The 23,392-nt window shown below is 52.2% G+C and overlaps 1 protein-coding gene across 2 annotated transcripts in view; it reads left to right on the forward strand.

Annotated features, from left to right (window-relative positions):
• The window catches only part of ARFRP1 (ARF related protein 1), a 61,378-nt gene extending 40,142 nt beyond the window's left edge, over positions 1-21,236 (forward strand). For both annotated transcript variants that reach the window (XM_075347804.1, XM_075347805.1), the window contains exon 8: positions 19,207-21,236. In XM_075347804.1, the coding sequence (XP_075203919.1) occupies positions 19,207-19,294 (88 nt within the window). In that variant the 3' untranslated portion in view covers positions 19,295-21,236. The remainder of the gene's footprint in view (positions 1-19,206) is intronic.
• Positions 21,237-23,392: the final 2,156 nt, after the last annotated feature.

A 23,392-nucleotide genomic window follows, 5' to 3' on the forward strand; every position in this document is an offset into this window, starting at 1 on the left:
TTTAAAAGTACAACTCTTCCCACAAAAAACAAGCCCTCATATGGCAAGATTGATGGAAAAATAAAAGTTACAGCTCTCAGAAGAAAGGGAGCAAAAGATATTAAAAAAACCCTGAAAAATTGCCAGAGATTGCAGGGGTTAATTTCTTTTTCTCTCTATTGGGAGACCCAGACAATTGGGTGTATAGGCTATGCCTCCGGAGGCCGCACAAAGTACTACACTTAAAAGTGTTAGGCCCCTCCCCTTCTGCCTATACACCCCCCCGTGCTCCCACGGGCTCCTCAGTTTTTTGCTTTGTGCGAAGGAGGTCAGACACGCACAGCACAGCTCCACAGATTAGTCAGCAGCAGCTGCTGACTATGTCGGATGGAAGAAAAGTGGGCCCATATAGGGCCCCCAGCATGCTCCCTTCTCACCCCACTCTTGTCGGCGGTGTTGTTAAGGTTGAGGTATCCATTGCGGGTACGGAGGCTGGAGCCCACATGCTGCTTTCCTTCCCCATCCCCCTCTGGGCTCTGGGTGAAGTGGGATCTTACCGGTCTCCAGGCACTGAGACCGTGCTCCATCCACAACTCCTGTGGAGCCTGATGGATAGGAGCCGAGTATCGTTCAGGGACATGGCCCTGCATCTTGGAGGTACTCTGTATCCCTGTGGGGACCGCGCACGGCATCACCTCAGCTTTGCTGGGTGTGCTAGTGCATCGGGGACCGCGGCGCTGACCGGGTCTATATGTGCCATTACACACTCAGCGTCGCTGAGTGTGTTTATATGTAAGGGCTACCGCACTAACCGCCGCTGCCATGGGACACTGCGGCGCGGCTGGGACTTGTAGTTCGCCGGGGACTTTCACGCCGGCCGCGCTTTTACGGCGGCCGCGTTTATTACTAGAGTCCCCGGCTTCCTTGCGGCCTAGTTTACTTTTCTCCCGCCCTCAGCCCTGACAGGCAGGGGGAAGGACGGGACGCTGCACGGAGCGAGCAGCTCTGAGGGCTGGAGTATGATTTACATACTCCACCCCCCTCACTGTGCACGGTGTGAGCACCAGTTCACGCTCTTTCTCGGCCACGCCCACAGCTCCCTCATCTCGTCAGGACGCCGCAGCCATTCCTGTCAGCTCCACCGACGCTGCAGAAGAGGGACAAGTCCTGGGAGACCCAGACACGGTCTCTGGTGGCCTCACAACCGCTTTAGGCGGCTGGTAAGCAGCACCTGTTGGTGCTAGCCCCATGGTGCTGTAGTGTATTGGTACATTATTTGTGTATCATATATACTTTACACTGTATGAGCACAGTGCATTCTGGCTATATACCCTTTTGTGTAACTCAAGGAAAACTATAGCATGGCGCCCACAAAAGGCAGGGGTGCCAAAACACAGGCTTATTATGCTGCCTGCGCCGCTTGTAAGACCCCACTACCGGCAGGTTCCACTGACCCTCATTGTGTGCAGTGTTCGACCCCTGTGCCACTTCTTCAGCCGGAGCCTATGCTAAGAGGGGCCCAGGGGGAGACACCTGTTGACACTGTCCAGGTGACGGGGACTGAGTTTGCTAAACTCTCTGAGACTATGGCTAAGATACTAGAAGCCTTGCAGTCCAGGCCGGTATCTCAGCAACGGGACCCTGTTGAATCGTTGTTCCCGGGCCCCCCTCAGTTGGACCAACAATGTCCTCCCGGGGTATCTCCTACATCCCAGTCTGAGGGTTCTGACTTAGACCCCAGCCCCAGATTGACTAAGCGGGCTCGCTTAGAATTTCCCTCGACATCATATTGTTTAGGGTCTCAGCGGGGGGAATCTTTGGTTGATGATGCGGAGACAGCTGATCAGGATTCTGATCCTGAGAGCGCTCTCAATCTTAATACTCCAGACGGGGACGCCATAGTGAACGATCTTATTGCGTCCATCCATCAGTTGCTGGATATTTCTCCCTCAGCCCCTCCGGCGGAGGAGTCAGCTTCTCAGCAGGAGAAATTTCGTTTCAGGTTTCCCAAGCGGACACAGAGTATGTTTCTAGACCACTCTGATTTCAGAGAGGCAATCCAGAATCACCATGCTTGTCCAGATAAGCGTTTTTCTAAGCGCCTTAAGGATACACGTTATCCTTTCCCCCCGGACGTGGTTAAAGGTTGGACTCAATGTCCCAAAGTGGATCCTCCAATCTCCAGACTGGCGGCTAGATCCATACTTGCAGTGGAAGATGGGGCCTCGCTCAAAGATGCCACTGACAGGCAGATGGAGCTCTGGTTGAAATCCATCTATGAAGCTATCGGAGCTTCTTTTGCCCCAGCATTCGCAGCCGTATGGGCGCTGCAAGCTATCTCAGCAGGTCAAGCGCAAATTGAAGCAGCCACTTGCACGGCCGCGCCACAAGTGGCATCCATTACCACCCAGACCTCGGCAATTGCGTCTTACGCTATTAATGCTGTCCTGGACTCTGTGAGCCGTACGGCGGTGGCGACCGCCAATTCGGTGGTACTCCGCAGGGCCTTGTGGCTACGGGAATGGAAGGCAGATTCTGCTTCCAAAAAGCGCTTAACCAGTTTGCCAATTTCTGGCGACAGGCTGTTTGGCGAGCGTCTGGATGAAATCATCAAACAATCCAAGGGAAAGGATACATCCTTACCCCAGCCCAAACAGAACATTCCCCAACAGAGGAGAGGGCAGGCGAGGTTTCGGTCTTTTCGGGGCGCGGGCAGGTCCCAATTCTCCTCGTCCAAAAGGTCTCAGAAAGAACGAAGGAACTCTGATGCATGGCGGTCTAAGTCACGTCCTAAAAAGAACATTGGAGGCACCGCTAACAAGGCGGCTTCCTCATGACTTTCGACCTCCTCTAGTAGCATCCTCGGTCGGTGGCAGGCTCTCCCGCTTTTGCGACGCCTGGCTGCCACAAATAAAAGACCGCTGGGTGAGAGACATTCTGTCTCACGGTTACAAGATAGAGTTCATCTCTCGTCCCCCGACTCGATTCTTCAGGTCTTCTCCGCCTCCCGAGAGAGCCGAGGCTCTTCTGCAGGCGCTGGGCACTCTGAAGGCAGAAGGAGTGGTGGTCCCTGTTCCTCTTCATCAACAGGGCCACGGTTTTTACTCCAACTTGTTTGTGGTCCCAAAGAAGGACGGGTCTTTCCGTCCTGTCCTAGACCTGAAACTTCTCAACAAACACGTAAAGACCAGGCGGTTCCGGATGGAATCCCTTCGCTCCGTCATCGCCTCAATGTCCCAAGGAGATTTCCTTGCATCGATCGATATCAAAGATGCTTATCTCCACGTTCCGATTGCCCCAGAGCACCAGCGCTTCTTGCGCTTCGCCATAGGAAACGAACACCTGCAGTTCGTGGCACTGCCATTCGGCCTGGCAACAGCCCCACGGGTTTTCACCAAGGTTATGGCTACTGTAGTAGCGGTCCTCCATTCTCAGGGTCACTCGGTGATCCCGTACTTGGACGATCTGTTGATCAAGGCACCCTCTCAAGAGGCATGCCAACACAGCCTCGACGCTACCCTGGAGACTCTCCAGAGTTTCGGGTGGATCATCAATTTTCCAAAGTCAAATCTGACACCGGCCCAATCGCTCACATACCTTGGCATGGAGTTTCATACCCTCTCAGCGATAGTGAAGCTTCCGCTGATTAAGCAGCGGTCACTACAGACAGGGGTACAATCTCTCCTTCAAGGCCAGTCACACCCCTTGAGGCGCCTCATGCACTTCCTGGGGAAGATGGTGGCAGCAATGGAAGCAGTCCCTTTCGCGCAGTTTCACCTGCGTCCTCTTCAATGGGACATCCTACGCAAATGGGACAGGAAGCCGACGTCCCTCGACAGGACCGTCTCCCTCTCTCAGGCGACCAAAGCTTCCCTTCGGTGGTGGCTTCTTCCCACTTCATTATCGAAGGGGAAATCCTTCCTACCCCCATCCTGGGAAGTAGTCACGACGGACGCAAGTCTGTCAGGGTGGGGAGCGGTTTTTCTCCACCACAGGACTCAGGGTACGTGGTCCCGGCAAGAGTCCTCGCTTCAGATCAATGTTCTGGAAATTCGGGCAGTGTATCTTGCCCTGAAAGCGTTCCAGCAGTGGCTGGAAGGCAAGCAGATCCGAATTCAGTCGGACAATTCCACAGCGGTGGCATACATCAACCACCAAGGCGGCACACGCAGTCGACAAGCCTTCCAGGAAGTCCGGCGGTTTTTGATGTGGGTGGAAGCCACGGCCTCCACCATATCCGCAGTTCACATCCCAGGCGTGGAAAACTGGGAAGCAGATTATCTCAGTCGCCAGGGCATGGACGCAGGGGAATGGTCCCTTCACCCGGACGTGTTTCAGGAGATCTGTTGCCGCTGGGGGGTGCCGGACGTCGACCTCATGGCGTCCCGGCACAACAACAAGGTACCAACGTTCATGGCACGGTCTCAAGATCCCAGAGCTCTGGCGGCAGACGCCTTAGTTCAGGATTGGTCGCAGTTTCAGCTCCCTTATGTGTTTCCTCCGCTGGCACTGTTGCCCAGAGTGTTACGCAAGATCAGGGCCGACTGCCGCCGCGCCATCCTCGTCGCTCCAGACTGGCCGAGGAGGTCGTGGTACCCGGATCTGTGGCATCTCACGGTCGGCCAACCGTTGGCACTACCAGACCGACCAGACTTGCTGTCTCAAGGGCCGTTTTTCCATCTGAATTCTGCGGCCCTCAACCTGACTGTGTGGCCATTGAGTCCTGGATCCTAGCGTCTTCAGGGTTATCTCAAGAAGTCATTGCCACTATGAGACAGGCTAGGAAACCAACGTCCGCCAAGATTTATCACAGGACGTGGAAAATTTTCCTGTCGTGGTGCTCTGCTCAGGGTTTTTCTCCCTGGCCATTTGCATTACCTACTTTTCTGTCCTTCCTTCAATCTGGACTGGAAAAGGGTTTGTCGCTCGGTTCCCTTAAGGGACAAGTTTCAGCGCTCTGTGTTTTTCCAGAAGCGCCTAGCTAGACTTCCACAGGTACGCACGTTCCTGCAGGGAGTTTGTCACATCGTTCCACCTTACAAGCGGCCGTTAGAACCCTGGGATCTAAACAGGGTGCTGATGGTTCTTCAGAAACCACCATTCGAGCCAATGAGAGATATCTCCCTCTCACGACTTTCGCAGAAAGTGGTTTTTCTAGTAGCAGTCACTTCTCTTCGGAGAGTGTCTGAGCTAGCAGCGTTGTCGTGCAAAGCCCCTTTTCTGGTTTTTCACCAGGACAAGGTGGTTCTACGTCCGGTTCCGGAATTTCTCCCTAAGGTGGTATCCCCCTTTCATCTCAATCAGGATATTTCCTTACCCTCTTTTTATCCTCATCCAGTTCACCAATGTGAAAAGGATTTGCACTTGTTAGATCTGGTGAGAGCATTCAGACTCTACATTTCTCGTACGGCGCCCCTGCGCCGCTCGGATGCACTCTTTGTCCTTGTCGCTGGCCAGCGTAAAGGGTCACAGGCTTCCAAATCAACCCTGGCTCGGTGGATCAAGGAGCCAATTATCGAAGCTTACCGTTCGGCTGGGCTTCCGGTTCCCTCAGGGCTGAAGGCCCATTCTACCAGAGCCGTGGGAGCGTCCTGGGCTTTGAGGCACCAGGCTACGGCTCAACAGGTGTGTCAGGCGGCTACCTGGTCGAGCCTGCACACTTTCACGAAGCACTATCAGGTGCATACCTATGCTGCGGCGGATGCCAGCCTAGGTAGACGAGTCCTTCAGGCGGCGATTGCCCACCTGTAGGAAAGGGCCGTTTTACGGCTCTCTTGCGAGGTATTATTTTACCCACCCAGGGACTGCTTTTGGACGTCCCAATTGTCTGGGTCTCCCAATAGAGCGAAAAAGAAGGGAATTTTGTTTACTTACCGTAAATTCCTTTTCTTCTAGCTCTAATTGGGAGACCCAGCACCCGCCCCTGTTTTTTTGTGTACACATGTTGTTCATGTTGAATGGTTTCAGTTCTCCGAGTTTCCTTCGGATTGAAGTTACTTTAAACCAGTTTATAATTATTTTTCCTCCTCCTTGCTTTTGCACCAAAACTGAGGAGCACGGGGGGTGTATAGGCAGAAGGGGAGGGGCCTAACACTTTTAAGTGTAGTACTTTGTGCGGCCTCCGGAGGCATAGCCTATACACCCAATTGTCTGGGTCTCCCAATTAGAGCTAGAAGAAAAGGAATTTACGGTAAGTAAACAAAATTCCCTTCTTTCCAAGTCTTAAGTGCATCGTGTTTATAATCCAGTCCCATCCAGGGCAGCATCTTTTGAATTCCTGGGTTTTGTAGTTCCTCATACTGCATTCCATCACATTCTGCTGCTGCTCATCTGGTTCAGTGTGTCAGTAGAGCTTGCCCTGCTTTGTGGCATCGTGGTAGATGTTGTGTGTACCAGGCACTGCGCACCTCCCACACAGCTCAGCACCAAAGGTGAACTTAAAGGGAACCATCCAGCAGGATTTTTCCATATAAAGTGCAGACAGTGGCGCTATTATGGTGAATCAAATCCTACCTTCTGGATGTTTTATTGCCGAAAAAACTCTCTCAAAGGTCCAAAAATATGAGTATTGTTTGAGTGGCATGCACAGCGGGATGGGCCTCCGTTGGTCAGGTCCTCTGTATATATTCCTTCTGCGTCTTTTTGGCTTGCCACCTTTAAATGTTGCGCTGTTGGCGGCGCATGCATATTGCGTATTGCTATTGGATGTTGGCACTGGAATCAGAGCAAGCTTGTAAAGCGATCTCCAGCACCATTTTTTTGAAGACACTATGGAGACAAATGTGGCGCATGCATAGATTGATTTTTCTTTGTCGCTCCATTGGGAGACCCAGACAATTGGGTGTATAGCTTCTGCCTCTGGAGGCCACACAAAGTATTACACTTTAAAAAGTGTAACCCCTCCCCTCTGCCTATACACCCTCCCGTGGACCACGGGCTCCTCAGTTTTTATGCTTTGTGTGGAAGGAGGCACACTTCCACTCATGCATTCTCATACATAGTTATGTCGGATGGAAAAAAAGAGGACCCCGATGGGGCCCCCGGCATGTTCCCTTCTCACCCCACTATGTCGGCGGTGTTGTTAAGGTTGAGATACCCATTGCGGGTACGGAGGCTGGAGCCACATGCCGTCTCCTTCACCATCCCTTATGCGGCTCTGGGAGAAGTGGGATCCTGAGCGGTCATCCATTTGCTGGGACCGTGCTCCATCCGCAGCCCCTAGTGGAACCTGCCGGACCGGAGCCTCTTCAACCCCAGGGACCGGGCCCTGCAACTTGAAGGTACTCTGTGTCCCCATGGGGGGACTGTACAGGGAGCGCACCTTCTTCCCGGAAGCCGCGGTAGTTGTAAAACTGAGGAGCCCGGCGGACTTCGGCGCCGACCGTGCCTGCTTGTCGGGCGCGGCCTCAAATTTAGTCCCCGAAATCCCGCCCCCGGGCCTGCCTGTCAGGGGTAAGGGCGGGATTACGGACATGACGTCGGATGTGAGGGCTGGAGCATTCTGCATGTCTCCCTCCCCCCTCATTGACCACTGTGGGGACCCCAGATTCCCGCTCTTTGCTGGCGCCGCCCTCGGCCCCACTCCTCCCCTGAGAGCTCCGGCGGCCATTTTTTGGCATTCTGCCGGTGGATGTTTTTCAGTGACACAGCTCTGCAGCTCCGGGGGATCGAAGGGAATCTAGAGGACACACTCCGCTCGTTAGCGGTCGGTAAGCCACACCGGTCACCCGGTGCTGGTCCCCCTAGGGTGCCGGAATAGATACACACACACACACACATATATATAATCTCTATCTATCTATCTATCTCTATATCTATCTATCTCTATATCTATCTATCTCTATATCTATCTATCTCTATATCTATCTATCTCTATATCTATCTATCTCTATATCTATCTATCTCTATATCTATCTCTATCTATCTGTTCGGTCAGGCTGTATACCCTTTTCCCATATACCCTCAGTGGTCACTCTCCTAGGAGACAACAGCATGTCGTCCACAAGGAGCAAAGCTACTAAGGCACAGGTTTTTTTCGCGGCCTGTACCTCTTGTGGGGCTATGTTGCCTGCGGGATCCACCTACCCTCACTGTGAGCAATGCTCGACTCCTGCCACGCTTGCTCAGCCGGAGCCTCGGGCACTTGTGGGCCCCTCGGCTCATGTAGATCCCCCTGCTCCCCCTGAGCAGGCTGCAGGGACAGAGTCAACGGTGTTGGCCTCTTTCGCTGAGAAACTCTCTGTCACTTTCTCAATCCATTGCACAGTCTATGGACAAATGGTCATCTAAGCTCCTTGAGGCATTGCAGTCCAGACCGGGCCCTTCACAGGCCCCGTCCCCGGTTAGCTTGTCTCCTCCAGGCCCCTCTCGGTCCGCGCTGCAGCGCGCTCCCAGGTTAGCCCCTAGGTCTCAGGCGGAGGACTCCTGCCCGGACCGCAGTCCCAGACCGGCTAAGCGGCCTCGCTGGGACTCTTCCCCGGCCTCCTCACGCTGCTCGGGATCCCAGCTTGAGGACTCTCAGGAAGACGAGGCGGACGTGGGAGCTCAGGGCTCTGACCCTGACTTCGCCCTTAACCTTGATACACCTGAGGGGGGACGCCTTAGTAAATGATCTTATCTCGTCCATCAACCAGGTGTTGGATCTCTCACCCCCGCCTCCTCCTGTAGAAGAGTCGGCTTCTCAGCAGGAGAAACACCAATTTCGGTTCCCCAAACGTACGCGCAATACGTTTTTTGATCACTCTAACTTCAGGGATGCTGTCCAGAAGCCCAGAGCGGTCCCGGACAAGCGCTTTGCTAAACGGCACACTGACACGCGTTATCCCTTTCCATCTGAAGTCGTTAAGGGCTGGGCACACTCTCCCAAGGTGGATCCTCCAGTCTCCAGATTGGCTGCTAGGTCCGTTGTGTCTGTTGCCGATGGCTCATCCCTGAAGGATGCCACTGACAGACAGAGCTCTTGGTGAAGTCCATCTATGAGGCCACGGGCGCGTCTTTCGCCCTGGCCTTTGCGGCTGTGTGGGCTCTCCAAGCAATCTCGGCTTGTCTGACTGAGATTAATGCTGTCACATGGAATTCTGCTCCGCATGTTTCTTCTTTGACCTCTCAGGCATCAGCCTTTTCGTCCTACGCCATGAACGCCATCCTGGACTCCACTAGCCGTACGGCTGTAGCATCTGCTAACTCCGTGGCAGTCCGCAGGGCCATGTGGCTGCGCGAATGGAAAGCAGACTCTGCTTCCAAAAGGTTCTTAACTGGTTTGCCTTTTTCTGGCGACCGTTTATTTCGCGAACGATTGGATGAGATTATTAAGGAATCCAAGGGAAAGGACTCCTCCTTACCCCAGTCCAAACCTAAGAGACCTCAGCAGAGAAAAATCCAATCGAGGTTTCGGTCCTTTCGTCCCTCCGCCAAGCCCCAATCCTCTTCGTCCAACAGGCCGGAGAAAGGCCAGAGGAACTCCTATGCGTGGCGGTCCAACTCACGCCCCCAAAAGGCCGCAGGAGGCACTGCCTCCAAGACGGCCTCCTCATGACTCTCGGCCTCCCCTAGCCACATCCTCGGTCGGTGGCAGGCTCTCCCGCTTTGGCGACGCCTGGTGGCCACATGTTCAAGACCGATGGGTGAGAGACATTCTGTCTCATGGTTACAGGATAGAGTTCAGCTCCCGACCTACGGCTCGTTTCTTCAGAACCTCTCCGCCCCCCGCACAAGCCGACGCACTTTTTCAGGCGGTGGACGCTCTAAAGATCGAAGGAGTTGTGATTCCCGTTCCCCTTCAGGAACGTGGTCGCGGATTTTACTCCAACTTGTTCGTGGTGCCAAAAAAGGACGGGTCATTCCGTCCCGTTCTGGACCTCAAGCTACTCAACAGACATGTGAGAACCAGACGGTTTCGGATGGAATCTCTCCGCTCGGTCATCGCCTCGATGTCACAAGGAGACTTCCTAGCATCGATCGACATCAAGGATGCTTATCTCCATGTGCCGATCGCACCCGAACATAAACGTTTCCTGCGTTTCGCCATCGGAGACGAACACCTCCAGTTCGTGGCATTGCCTTTCGGCCTGGCGACAGCCCCACGGGTTTTCACCAAAGTCATGGCATCCGTCGTGGCGGTCCTGCACTCTCAGGGCCACTCGGTGATCCCCTACTTAGACGATCTCCTAGTCAGGGCCCCTTCTCGGGTGGCGTGTCAACAAAGCCTTACCGTCGCTCTGGCGACTCTCCAGCAGTTCGGGTGGATCATCAATTTCCCGAAATCCAAGTTGACACCGACCCAATCACTGACTTACCTCGGGATGGAGTTTCATACCCAGCCAGCGTTAGTCAAGCTACCGCGGGACAAACAGCTTTCTCTGCAGGCGGGGGTGCAATCACTTCTTCGGAGTCAGTCACACCCCTTAAGGCGCCTCATGCACTTCCTGGGGAAGATGGTTGCAGCTATGGAGGCAGTGCCGTTCGCGCAATTCCATCTACGGCCACTCCAATGGGATATTCTTCGCAAATGGGACAAGAGTGCGGCTTCCCTCGACAAGAACATCTCTTTCCCTTGCAACCAAAACATCACTTCAGTGGTGGCTCCTACCCACATCTCTGTCTCGGGGAAAATCCTTCCTACCCCCCAACCTGGGCCGTGGTCACCACGGACGCGAGCCTGTCAGGTTGGGGAGCGGTTTTTCTCCACCACAGGGCTCAAGGAACCTGGACTCCGATAGAATCGTCCTTTCAGATCAATATCCTGGAGATAAGGGCAGTATATCTAGCCCTATTGGCTTTCCATCGGTGGCTGGAGGGCAGGCAGATCCGAATACAGTCGGACAACGCCACTGCCATCGCCTACATCAACCACCAAGGCGGCACTCGCAGTCCTCAAGCCTTCCAGGAAGTCCGGCGGATTCTGCAGTGGGTGGAAGCCACAGGCTCCACCATCTCCGCAGTTCACATCCAGGGCGTAGAAAACTGGGAAGCAGATTTTCTCAGTCGTCAGGGCATGGACGCGGGGGAATGGTCTCTGCACCCAGACGTGTTTCGAGAGATCTGTCGCCGCTGGGGAACACCGGACGTCGATCTCATGGCGTCACGGCACAACAACAAGGTCCCGGCCTTCATGGCACGGTCTCAGGATCACAGAGCTCTGGCAGCGGACGCTTTAGTCCAGGATTGGTCGCAGTTTCGACTGCCTTATGTGTTTCCCCCTCTGGCGATGCTGCCCAGAGTACTACGCAAGATCAGGTCCGACTGCCGTCGCGCCATTCTCGTCGCTCCAGACTGGCCGAGGCGGTCGTGGTATCCGGATCTGTGGCATCTCACGGTGGGTCAACCGTGGGCACTTCCAGACCGCCCAGACTTGCTGTCACAAGGCCCGTTTTTCCATCTGAATTCTGTGGCCCTCAACCTGACTGTGTGGCCATTGAGTCCTGGCTCCTAGCGTCTTCAGGGTTATCTCAGGATGTCATTGCTACCATGAGACAAGCCAGGAAGCCAACGTCCGCCAAGATCTATTACAGGTCTTGGCAAATCTTCCTTTCTTTGTCGCTCCATTGGGAGACCCAGACAATTGGGTGTATAGCTTCTGCCTCCGGAGGCCACACAAAGTATTACACTTTAAAAAGTGTAACCCCTCCCCTCTGCCTATACACCCTCCCGTGGATCACGGGCTCCTCAGTTTTATGCTTTGTGTGGAAGGAGGCACACATCCACTCATGCATTCTCATGTTAGTTATGTCGGTTGGAAGAAAAGAGGGCCCCCACGGGGCCCCCGGCATGTTCCCTTCTCACCCCACTATGTCGGCGGTGTTGTTAAGGTTGAGGTACCCATTGCGGGTACAAAGGCCGGAGCCTCATGCCGTCTCCTTCACCATCCCTTAGCGGCTCTGGGAGAAGTGGGATCCTGAACGGTCAGCCATTTGCTGGGACCGTGCTCCCTCCGCAGCCCCTGTGGGAATCTGCCGGACCGGAGTCTATTCAACCTCACGGACTGGGCCCTGCAACTCTAAGGTACTCTGTGTCCCCATTAGGGAATATGCATGAGCGCACCTTCTTCCCGGACGCTGCGGCAGCTGCTGAATTGAGAAGACCGGCGGACTTCCGCGCCGACCGTGCCTGCTTGTCGGGCGCGGTCTCAAATTTAGTCCCCGGCTTCATCGCGGCCTAGTCGCAAAAATCCCGCCCCCGGGCCTGCCTGTCAGGGGTAAGCGCGGGACTGCCGACCTGACGTCGGATGTGAGGGCTGGAGCATCCTGCATGTTTCCTCCCCCCTCACTGATCACTGTGGGGACCCCAGATTCCCGCACTTTCCTGGCGCCGCCCACGGCTCCACTCCTCCCCTGAGATCTCCGGCAGCCATTTTTTGGGCATTCTGCCGGTGGAGGATTCTCAGGAACAGCTCTGCAGCTCCAGGGGACCTAAAGCTGGGAATCTGGAGGCACACACTCCGCTTATTAGCGGTCGGTAAGCCACACCGGTCACCCGGTGCTGGTCCCCCCTAGGGTGCCGGAATAGATACGTATTTATATATATATATTTCTGTTCGGTCGGGCTGTATACCCTGTTTTTGCCCATATACCCTCAGTGATCATTCTCCTAGGAGACAACAGCATGTCGTCCACAAGGAGCAAAGCTGTTAAGGCACAGGGGTTTTTTGCGGCCTGTACCTCTTGTGGGGCTATGTTACCTGCGGGTTCCACCTACCCTCACTGTGAGCAATGCTCGACCCCTGTTTCACTTGCTCAGCCGGAGCCTCGGTCACTAGTGGACCCCTCAGCTCATGTAGACCCCTCTGCTCCCCCTGTCCAGGCGGCAGGGACAGAGTTCTCCTCTTTTGCTGAGAAACTCTCTGAGTCACTTTCACAATCCATGGCTCAGTCTATGGACAAATGGTCTGCCAAGCTGCTAGAAGCTTTGCAGTCAAGACCGGTCCTTACACAGGCCCCGGCCCCTGTTGGATCGTCACCTCCAGGCCCCTCTCGGTCTGAGCCGCAGCGCGCTCCCAGGTTGGGCCCTAGGTCCCACGCGGAGGACTCCTGCCAGGACCACAGTCCTAGACAGGCTAAGCGGGCTCGCTGGGAATCTTCCCCGACTTCTTCACGCTGCTCGGGTTCCCAGCTTGAGGACTCTCTGGAGGACGAGGCGGACGTCGCAGCTCAGGGTTCTGACCCTGAAGTCGCCCTTAACCTTGATACACCTAAGGGGGACGCATTAGTGAATGATCTTATCTCGTCCATCAACCAGGTGTTGGATCTCTCTCCCCCGCCTCCTACTGTGGAGGAGTCGGCGTCTCAGCAGGAGAAACACCAGTTTCGGTTCCCCAAACGTACACGTAGTGCATTCTTCGATCACTCTAACTTCAGAGACGCTGTCCAGAAGCCCAGAGCGGTTCCGGACAAGCGCTTTACTAAGCGCCTCACTGACACGCGTTACCCCTTCCCCGCTGAAGTCGTTAAGGGGTGGGCTCAATGTCCCAAGGTGGATCCTCCAGTCTCTAGATTGGCGGCTAGATCTGTGGTATCGGTGGCAGATGGCTCATCGCTAAAGGATGCCACTGACAGGCAGATAGAGCTCCTGGTGAAGTCCATCTTTGAGGCCACGGGCGCGTCTTTTGCCCCGGCCTTTGCAGCCGTGTGGGCACTCCAAGCTATCTCGGCTTGTCTGACTGAGATTAATGCTGTCACACGTAATTCTGCTCCGCACGTTGCGTCTCTGACTTCTCAAGCGTCAGCTTTTTCTTCCTACGCCATGAACGCAGTCCTAGACTCGGCTAGCCGTACAGCTGTGGCATCCGCTAACTCTGTGGCAGTCCGCAGGGCCATGTGGCTGCGCGAATGGAAGGCAGACTCTGCCTCCAAGAGGTTCTTAACCGGTTTGCCGTTTTCTGGCGAGCGCTTGTTTGGCGAACGATTGGATGAGATTATTAAGGAATCCAAGGGAAAGGACTCCTCCTTACCCCAGTCCAGACCTAAGAGACCTCAACAACGGAAAATACAATCGAGGTCTCGGTCCTTTCGTCCCTCCGCCAAGCCCCAATCCTCTTCGTCCAGCAGGCAGGAGAAAGGCCAGAGGAACTCCTATGCGTGGCGGTCCAAGTCACGCCCCCAAAAGGCCGCAGGAGGCACTGCCTCCAATGCGGCCTCCTCATGACTCTCGGCATCCCCTAACCGCATCCTCGGTCGGTGGCAGGCTCTCCCGCTTTGGCGACGCCTGGTGGCCACATGTTCAAGACCGATGGGTGAGAGACATTCTGTCTCACGGTTACAGGATAGAGTTCAGCTCCCGTCCTGCAGCTCGTTTCTTCAGAACCTCTCCGCCCCCCGCTCAGGCCGACGCACTTTTTCAGGCGGTGGACGCTCTGAAGACAGAAGGAGTTGTGACCCCCGTTCCCCTTCAGGAACGTGGTCGCGGCTTTTACTCCAACTTGTTCGTGGTGCCAAAAAAGGACGGGTCATTCCGTCCCGTTCTGGACCTCAAACTGCTCAACAGACACGTGAGAACCAGACTGAACCAGACTGTTTCGGATGGAATCTCTCCGCTCGGTCATCGCCTCGATGTCACAAGGAGACTTCCTAGCATCGATCGACATCAAACATGCTTATCTCCACGTGCTGATCGCACCCGAACATCAACGCTTCTTGCGTTTCGCCATCAGGGACGAACACCTTCAGTTCGTGGCATTGCCTTTCAGCCTGGCGACAGCCCCACGGGTTTTCACCAAAGTCATGGCATCCGTCGTGGCGGTCCTACACTCTCAGGGCCACTCGGTGATTCCCTACCTAGACGATCTCCTAGTCAGGGCCCCTTCTCGGGTGGCGTGTCAACACAGCCTTACAGTCGCTCTGACGACTCTCCAGCAGTTCGGGTGGATCATCAACTTCCCAAAATCCAAGTTGACACCGACCCAATCACTGACTTACCTCGGGTTGGAGTTTCATACACAGTCAGCGGTAGTCAAGCCACCGCGAGACAAACAGCTTTCTCTGCAGGCAGGGGTGCAATCACTTATTCGGAGTCAGTCACACCCCTTAAGGCGCCTCATGCACTTCCTGGGGAAGATGGTGGCAGCGATGGAGGCAGTGCCGTTCGCGCAATTCCATCTACGGCAGCTCCAATGGGACATTCTCCGCAAATGGGACAGGAGGTCGGCTTCCCTCGACAGGAACGTCTCTCTTTCCCTTGCAACCAAGACGTCACTTCAGTGGTGGCTCCTTCCCAATTCTCTATCGCAGGGAAAATCCTTCCTACCCCCAACCTGGGCTGTGGTCACCACGGACGCGAGCCTGTCAGGGTGGGGAGCGGTTTTTCTCCACCACAGGGCTCAGGGAACCTGGACTCCGATAGTCTTCCCTTCAGATCAATGTTCTGGAAATAAGGGCAGTGTATCTAGCCCTATTGGCTTTTCAGCGGTGGCTGGAGGGCAGGCAGATCCGTATCCAGTCGGACAACGCCACTGCCGTCGCATATATCAACCACCAAGGCGGCACTCGCAGTCGTCAAGCCTTCCAGGAAGTCCGGCGGATTCTGCAGTGGGTGGAAGCCACAGCCTCCACCATCTCCGCAGTTCACATCCCGGGCGTAGAAAACTGGGAAGCAGATTTTCTCAGTCATCAGGGCATGGATGCGGGGGAATGGTCTCTGCACCCAGAAGTGTTTCGAGAGATCTGTCGCCGCTGGGGAACGCCGGACGTCGATCTCATGGCGTCACGGCACAACAACAGGATCACAGAGCTCTGGCGGCGGACGCGTTAGTTCAGGACTGGTCGCAGTTCCGACTGCCTTATGTGTTTCCTCCTCTGGCGATGCTGCCCAGAGTGTTACGCAAGATCAGGTCCGACTGCCGTCGCGCCATTCTCGTCACTCCAGACTGGCCGAGGCGGTCGTGGTACCCGGATCTGTGGCATCTCACGGTGGGTCAGCCGTGGGCGCTTCCAGACCGCCCAGACTTGCTGTCACAAGGGCCATTTTTCCATCTGAATTCTGTGGCCCTCAACCTGACTGTGTGGCCATTGAGTCCTGGCTCCTAGCGTCTTCAGGGTTATCTCAGGATGTCATTGCCACCATGAGACAAGCCAGGAAGCCAACGTCCGCCAAGATCTATTACAGGTCTTGGCAAATCTTCTTATCCTGGTGCTCTGATAACGGGTTTCCTCCATGGCCGTTTGCCTTACCCACTTTTCTTTCATTCCTACAATCTGGAATGGACAAGGGTTTGTCCCTCGGCTCTCTCAAGGGCCAAGTATCGGCGCTCTCCGTGTTTTTTCAAAAGCGTCTAGCCAGGCTTCCGCAGGTCCGCACGTTCCTGCAGGGGGCCTGCCACATGGTCCCACCTTACAAACGTCTGTTGGAACTCTGGGATCTTAACAGGGTCCTGACGGCTCTTCAAAAACCACCTTTTGAGCCGCTGCGGGATGTCTCTCTCTCACGTCTTTCGCAGAAGGTGACCTTCCTGGTGGCAGTCACATCACTTCGGAGAGTGTCTGAGCTTGCAGCGCTGTCATGCAAAGCCCCCTTCCTGGTTTTTCACCAGGATAAGTTGGTTCTGCGTCCTGTCCCGGAATTTCTCATTAAGGTGGTATCCCCTTTTCATCTAAATCAGGAAATCTCCTTGCCTTCCTTTTGCCCTAATCCAATTCACCAGTGTGAAAAGGATTTGCACTCTTTGGATCTAGTGAGAGCACTCCGGTTCTACGTGTCTCGCACGGCGCCCCTTCGCCGTTCAGATGCGCTCTTTGTCCTTGTCGCTGGCCAGCGTAAGGGCTCTCAGGCCTCCAAGTCAACCTTGGCTCGGTGGATCAAGGAACCGATTCTCGAGGCCTACCGTTCTTCTGGGCTTCCGCTCCCTTCAGGGCTGAAAGCCCATTCTACCAGAGCCGTAGGTGCGTCCTGGGCATTGCGGCACCGGGCGACGGCTCAGCAGGTGTGTCAGGCAGCTACGTGGTCTAGTCTGCACACTTTCACGAAGCACTATCAAGTGCATACCCATGCTTCGGCAGATGCCAGTCTAGGCAGACGAGTCCTTCAGGCGGCGGTTGCCCACCTGTAAGAGGGGGGCCGTTTTCGGCTCTTTTTATTGAGGTATTCTTTTACCCACCCAGGGACTGCTCTTGGACGTCCCAATTGTCTGGGTCTCCCAATGAAGCGACAAAGAAAAAGGGAATTTTGTTTACTTACCGTAAATTCCTTTTCTTCTAGCTCCTATTGGGAGACCCAGCACCCGCCCCTGTGCCCTTTGGGCTGGTTGTTCTTTTGTGTACACATGTTGTTCATGTTGAATTGTTCTTTTGGTTCATGGTCTTCAGTTCTCCGAACATCCTTCGGATTGAATTTACCCTAGACCAATTTATAAGTTTTCTCCTTCCTGCTTTTGCACCAAAACTGAGGAGCCCGTGGTCCACGGGAGGGTATATAGGCAGAGGGGAGGGGTTACACTTTTTAAAGTGTAATACTTTGTGTGGCCTCCAGAGGCAGAAGCTATACACCCAATTGTCTGGGTCTCCCAATAGGAGCTAGAAGAAAAGGAATTTACGGTAAGTAAACAAAATTCCCTTTTTTTGATCTACGCGCGCCTGCCGCTCATGCTAGTCTCCACTAAGTCTTCAATAAGATGGCGCCGGAGATGTCGGTACACGCGTGTGCTTACTGACGCCATTTTAATGAAGACAACATTATAATAGCAATGCACACGCACCGCTAACTGCAGCGAGGTGTGAAATTTAAATAAAGAAAAGGGGGCAAACCAGAAGGATGTGGCCCACAAAGGCCCACTCCGCTGCACACGCAATACACACATTGAAGGTAGGATTGGATTCACCATTCTAGTACCAGTATGCCTTTACTTTATATGGGAAAATCCTGCTGGTTGGTTCCCTTTCAACCCCTTCAGCCCCAGAGCCTTTTCCGTTTTTGTTTTTTGCTCCCCTTCTTCCGAGAGCCATAACTTTTTTATTTTTCCGTCAATCTTGCCATATGCGGGGTTTTTTTTTGCGGGACGAGTTGTACTTTTAAATGAAACCGTAAGTTTTACCATATAGTGTACTGGAAAACGGCAAAAAAAAGTGTGATCGCACAATAGTTTTTGGGATATTTTATTCACGGTGTTCACTATATGGTAAAACTGATGTGTGGGTATGATGCCTGAGGTCGGTGCGAGTTTGTAGACACCAAATATGTGTAGGTTTACTTGTATCTAAGGGGTTAAAAAACTCACAAGTTTGTCCAATAAAAGTGGCGCATGTTTTGCGCCATTTTCCGAAACTTGTAGCGTTCTCATTTTTCGGGATCTGTGGCTCAGTGATGGCATTTTTGCGGCTCAAGCTGACGTTTCTAATGGTACTATTTTTACGCAGATGCTACGTTTTGATCGCCTGTTATTGCATTTTGCGCAAAACATGTGGCGACCAAAAAACGTAATTTTGGCGTTTGGAATTTTTTTGCAGCTACGCCGTTAACTGATCATATTAATTTTCAATTTTTATAGATCGGGCATTTCTGAACGCAGCGATACCAAATATGTGTGTATTTTTTAACCCTTTAGTTTTCAATGGGGCGAAAGGAGGGTGATTTGAACTTTTAGGGGTTTTTTTTATTTTTTAAAACTTTTTTTTTTTTTTATTTTACTAGTCCCCCTAGGGGGCTATAGCAATCAGCAATCCGATCGCTCTGCCCTATCTGCTGATCAGTTACAGAGCTGAGAACTGCATATATGGTGCTTTACGCTCCGTGCTGGCACTATGCCGGCATTGAGAGGACGTGACTCATGTTAGCTACAGGCGTCATCACATGACCCTGTGCTACCATGGCAACCACCGAAAGTCACGTGATCACGCACGTGACTTCCGGTGGGGGCGGCGGTAAGTAAATGTAATGGCTGCGTGCATATACATCTCACTGCCAGACTTTGGCAGCGAGATGTAAGGGGTTAAATGTTGCGAGTGGAAGCGATTCCACTCGTAACATGCAGGCACACGTCAGCTGTTAAAAACAGCTGATATGTGCGCGGATGGCCGCATCCTGCCTGCGGCAGGGGGCGGGGCTTAACGTCACACGCTTCATGACTGGTAGATCCGTCATTGGTCGTGAAGGGGTTAAGGGTCACCATTAGGGTATACACAATATGTCATATTCTGGGTGTGAAGATTATATAAGATCTGATGTCAGGTAAGATTATGATCCCCAAAGGTCGTGCGATAATAAGTTGTCCTATTGTCCTGAGGTCACCTCTCTTTGTTTTTGCAGGAGGGGAGTAAATGAAGGAGTAGAATGGATGGTAAAATGTGTGGTGAGAAACATTCATCGTCCTCCCAGACAGAAGGACATCACATAGAGACCCTTGTATCAGCAGCAAGTGATGGAAATGATGATGCCCAGAGCTGTAACCGCCCATCCAGCAGACTGGAATGTATATATCCTCCTCCAGACAGATGTGTAGATAATTTATATAGAGATCTATTTATGTCCTTCCTTCTATGAACGCCTCTTCAGTCCGGTGATGTAATCAGTATGGTGACAGTCTCTGTATAATTGCGCCTTTGTTATGGCTGCCCGTGACCAAAGAGGAAGTTGCGATATACTGGTGGCTGCCGCTAGGGGAAGATTTCATGTACTTGTGACTGCCACTGGAAGAAGATTCATTTACTGCCAGCTGCCACTAGAGGGAGTATTTGTGTTATTGGTGACGGCCGCTAGGAGGAGCACTTCATCATTTTTATATATTTGCTAGGTATTATTACTCCAGTGTATAGACTTCTGTGTACTGTTACTTAAATGGGTTGTCCCGTGGTCACTTGTTGATCGGTGGGGGTCCAACCACTGGGATCTGCAGAATATGAACTTTTATACCTGTTAGAATGCAGTGTCAGTGCGCATGGCCAGCTCTTGCCCCATTTATTCCCTATGGGGCCACCAAGGGGTGTGTTAGGCTTTCTTCAGCAACCCCATCGAAAGCTGCTCTATTTTGCCTATCTGTGGTTCCCATCAATCGTACACCCATCAATCATCCAGTTATTATTGGACAACCCCTTTAATAACCTCATTTTGTGTGTGCAGTCTTCTGTGCAAACCAGTATTCTTGCAATTAGATTTGGGGCGCGATTCATCATTTTTTTTTTTATTTGTTTTGTTTTTTTGTTTGTTTTTTTTAGTGATTATGGGTTTTTTTTATTTTTTTTTATTTGTGGTATTTTGTTGTTTTTGCACCACATTCTTCAAAATGACAAAATTTGTTCATGAATTGTTCACAAAAATCAGTAATGTACTTTACTATCTTTTACCTTTTTTTTTTTTTTTTTTTTTTTTTTGCAAAATTTTAGAATATTCTGCATAACTGGAGAACAATGCTCAAACATTTTGCATCGTATTAAAGCGAATGTCACAAAGTTTTTGCTATTTAATCTGAGTGCCAGATAATATAGGATGTGAGAGCCTGATTCCAGGGATGTGTCACTTATTAGGCTGTGTTGTAAGATATAATCAGTGTTTTATCAGCAGGAAAATGTCATTGCCTGACTACAGCTCATGTGCAATGCAGTCAGGTTAATCAGTGTAACCCCGCCCCCACCACTAATTGACAGTTTACACTGTACACAGGAAGCTGTCAATCAGGGTTGTGGGCGGGGTTATACACAGTACAGAAGACATAGCTCTGCTACATCTACAAAACGGATATTCTATGAAAACTACACCAGCAATCCAGTAATGGATACTTCTCTGGAATCAGGCTCTCTTGCTCTATATTATGTGCTGTTCTCAGATGATATAGCAAAAACCTGATGACAGATTCCCTTTAAAAAGACACTGTTGATAAATAAGCCAAAAACATCTGGAAACCAAAAAAAGGCAAACACATATATATATAAAAAAAACCTACAAAAAAGGCATAAATTAAAAGTAGAATAAGACCAATTAAAAAACAAAAAAAAAATACCGAAAACTAGACCAATAAAAGATACAAATATGATAATAAACCGGGTCCTTAATTGTTCATCAGATGAACCAAGTATCAATCCACTGGCTACGAAATATCTAATTGTGCATCACTGGATTAACGAATTGTAGAAGGTCTTTTGTTCTGTCCGGTATTGCAGCTCAGCCCCACTCACATGAATGCCGCTGTGTCCGTAAGAAGGCGGCCATGTTTTCTCACCCCCTAGAGCTCAGGAATACTGGTTTTGCCATTTAGTTTTGTTTGTCTGACTTATTGTTGCATTCATTGATCGGATGTATTTCTCTCACCAGATAAATAAATTATTCTCTTCTTTTGGACAGTCTCCTGAGGGTGAGAGTGTCTATTTCTTCTAATAGCTATTCTTGAATTTCTGGAAAATTGTAATTTCTTTTTACTCCTGCAGGGGTCAGCACCTTCCTGTGCATTATGTACAAACTGATCTGTACTCACAACATATTAAATACTGGAGATCATAAAAGGGCTATTTCAGACTCTGTACATGAACTGTATTCTAAGTAGAAGCGCTCTGAAGACCCCTGACTGAATGGAGCAGAGGTCGCTCATGCACACTGCTTTTCCATTCATTCTAATAGGAGCGCCGAAAATCAGCTGAGCTCTATAATTGGCAATCCCTGGCGCTCCCATTAAGAATGAATGGAGTAGTAGCATGCATGATCCACCTCGGCTCCATTCAGCTGGGGCTTCTCAGATTCCTCACTGGGGGGCGACAGTGCGACCACCAACAATCCAAAACGTTATCGCCTATCCCTATAACTTGAGAACACTCCTTTTAAGAATTGCATTGTATCTGGAAAATGATTATGCTATACAGATGATCCATATGGGTTCTGAATTTTTTTGCACACCCATAGACTTCAATAGGTGAGTCTCAACCAAAAGGTGGAAGAGAATAATGCATACTGCAGTTTTTTCTTCATCGTTCCTTATGGGAGACCCAGACCATGGGGTGTATAGCTTCTGCCTCCGGAGGACACACAAAGTACTACACTAAAAGTGTAGCTCCTCCCTCCGAGCATATACACCTCCTGGATGACAAATCTAACCAGTTCAATGCTTTGTGTTCAGGAGGTCACACACACACATGCATTCTCTGAATTTTGATTTTTGATTTCAAAGATTTGGAAGAAAAGCGGGTCCAGTCTGGACTCCCGGCATGTCCCTTCTCACCCCACTGTGTCGGCGGTGCTGTTAAGGTTGATTTTACAAGGCTGGAGCCTTCACATGCCGCGCTCCTTCACCATCCCCTGAGGCTCTGGCTTGAAGTGGGAGCCATCACGGTTCTCACTGCTTTGCAGGAGACCGGTCTCCATCCGCAGCCCTTTCAGGATCCTGCCGGACGGAGCGATCACCCCCCAGGGACCTGGCACCTGCGTCTCACAAGCTAAGTACTGAGACGTTATTACCACAGAAAGTGGTCTTTCCAGGGGTCCTTTGTACTTTATATATTGGGGAGAGTGTGTTATATGACTGTGTTAACATACCCGGGCGGTTCTCCGGTTTTCACTGGAGAACTGTGCCGATGGCGCCTGCACGCTGGCCGCATGTTTAAATCTAGGCCCCGGCTTCGCCTGAGGCCTAGTTTCGATTTCACTGTCCCTGCATGTCAGTCATGCAGAGGGACAGTGCGGCTCCGCCCAGCGGCTGTTCAGCACAGGGAACGGACACTCCTCACTGAGGAAAGATTCCCTCCCCTGTATACCTCATTTGCCCGCTCTCAGAGTAGGCCCCGTCCCCTCTCCTCGCTCCGGCGCCATTTTATCAGCGTTCTCAATGTCTGCATAACACATTGTGACAAATGGGGGCCTGGGCTGGGGGATCTGGAGGGCACAGAGATGTCTCTGTTAAACAGTCTGGCAAGCCACAACCTCCGGTTGTGCAGCTGCTTATATACTCTGTTTATATACTCTGCTGGGGGTTATTCCGGACAGAGCCCCCACTTCTGCAGCATGTCTCACATCAGAGCAAGGCTGTTCTTAATATGCATGTAGACTCGTACTGCCTGTACCGAGCACATAAACACAGTGGTCCCTCAGCCTGGAAGCTAATCAGTGGTCCTCCAGCTGCTCCGGCTCCGGTGGCTGAACCCCCGGTTTGGGTAGAATCCCTCTCTCCAGGGGACAGCTGTCCCGGACTCTGCTGAGCATGCATCAGCCCCCTTCTCAGGGCGCTTCTGCTGCTACGGCTCGCTCAGCAAAGCTCACAGAGGACTCTTCATCTCAGACCCCGTCCTCCTAAAATGGAGACGCAGGGTCCCCTGTCCTTCCTCGTCCCGTAGCTCTGATTCACGAGCTGACTCGCAGGACGAGGAGGATGTCTTTACTAGGGGCTCGGACGCTACTTCATGTACCCCATTGATCTGTCCGAAGGTGAAGCAGATGCTAATGATTTGATTGCGTCCATTATATTTGTACTGGACCTCAATCCGCCTGTATCAGGGGAGCATCCCCCTCTGGCAGA

The sequence above is a fragment of the Anomaloglossus baeobatrachus genome, chromosome 5, assembly GCF_048569485.1.
Source record: "Anomaloglossus baeobatrachus isolate aAnoBae1 chromosome 5, aAnoBae1.hap1, whole genome shotgun sequence".
In the NCBI taxonomy this organism is placed as follows: domain Eukaryota; kingdom Metazoa; phylum Chordata; class Amphibia; order Anura; family Aromobatidae; genus Anomaloglossus; species Anomaloglossus baeobatrachus.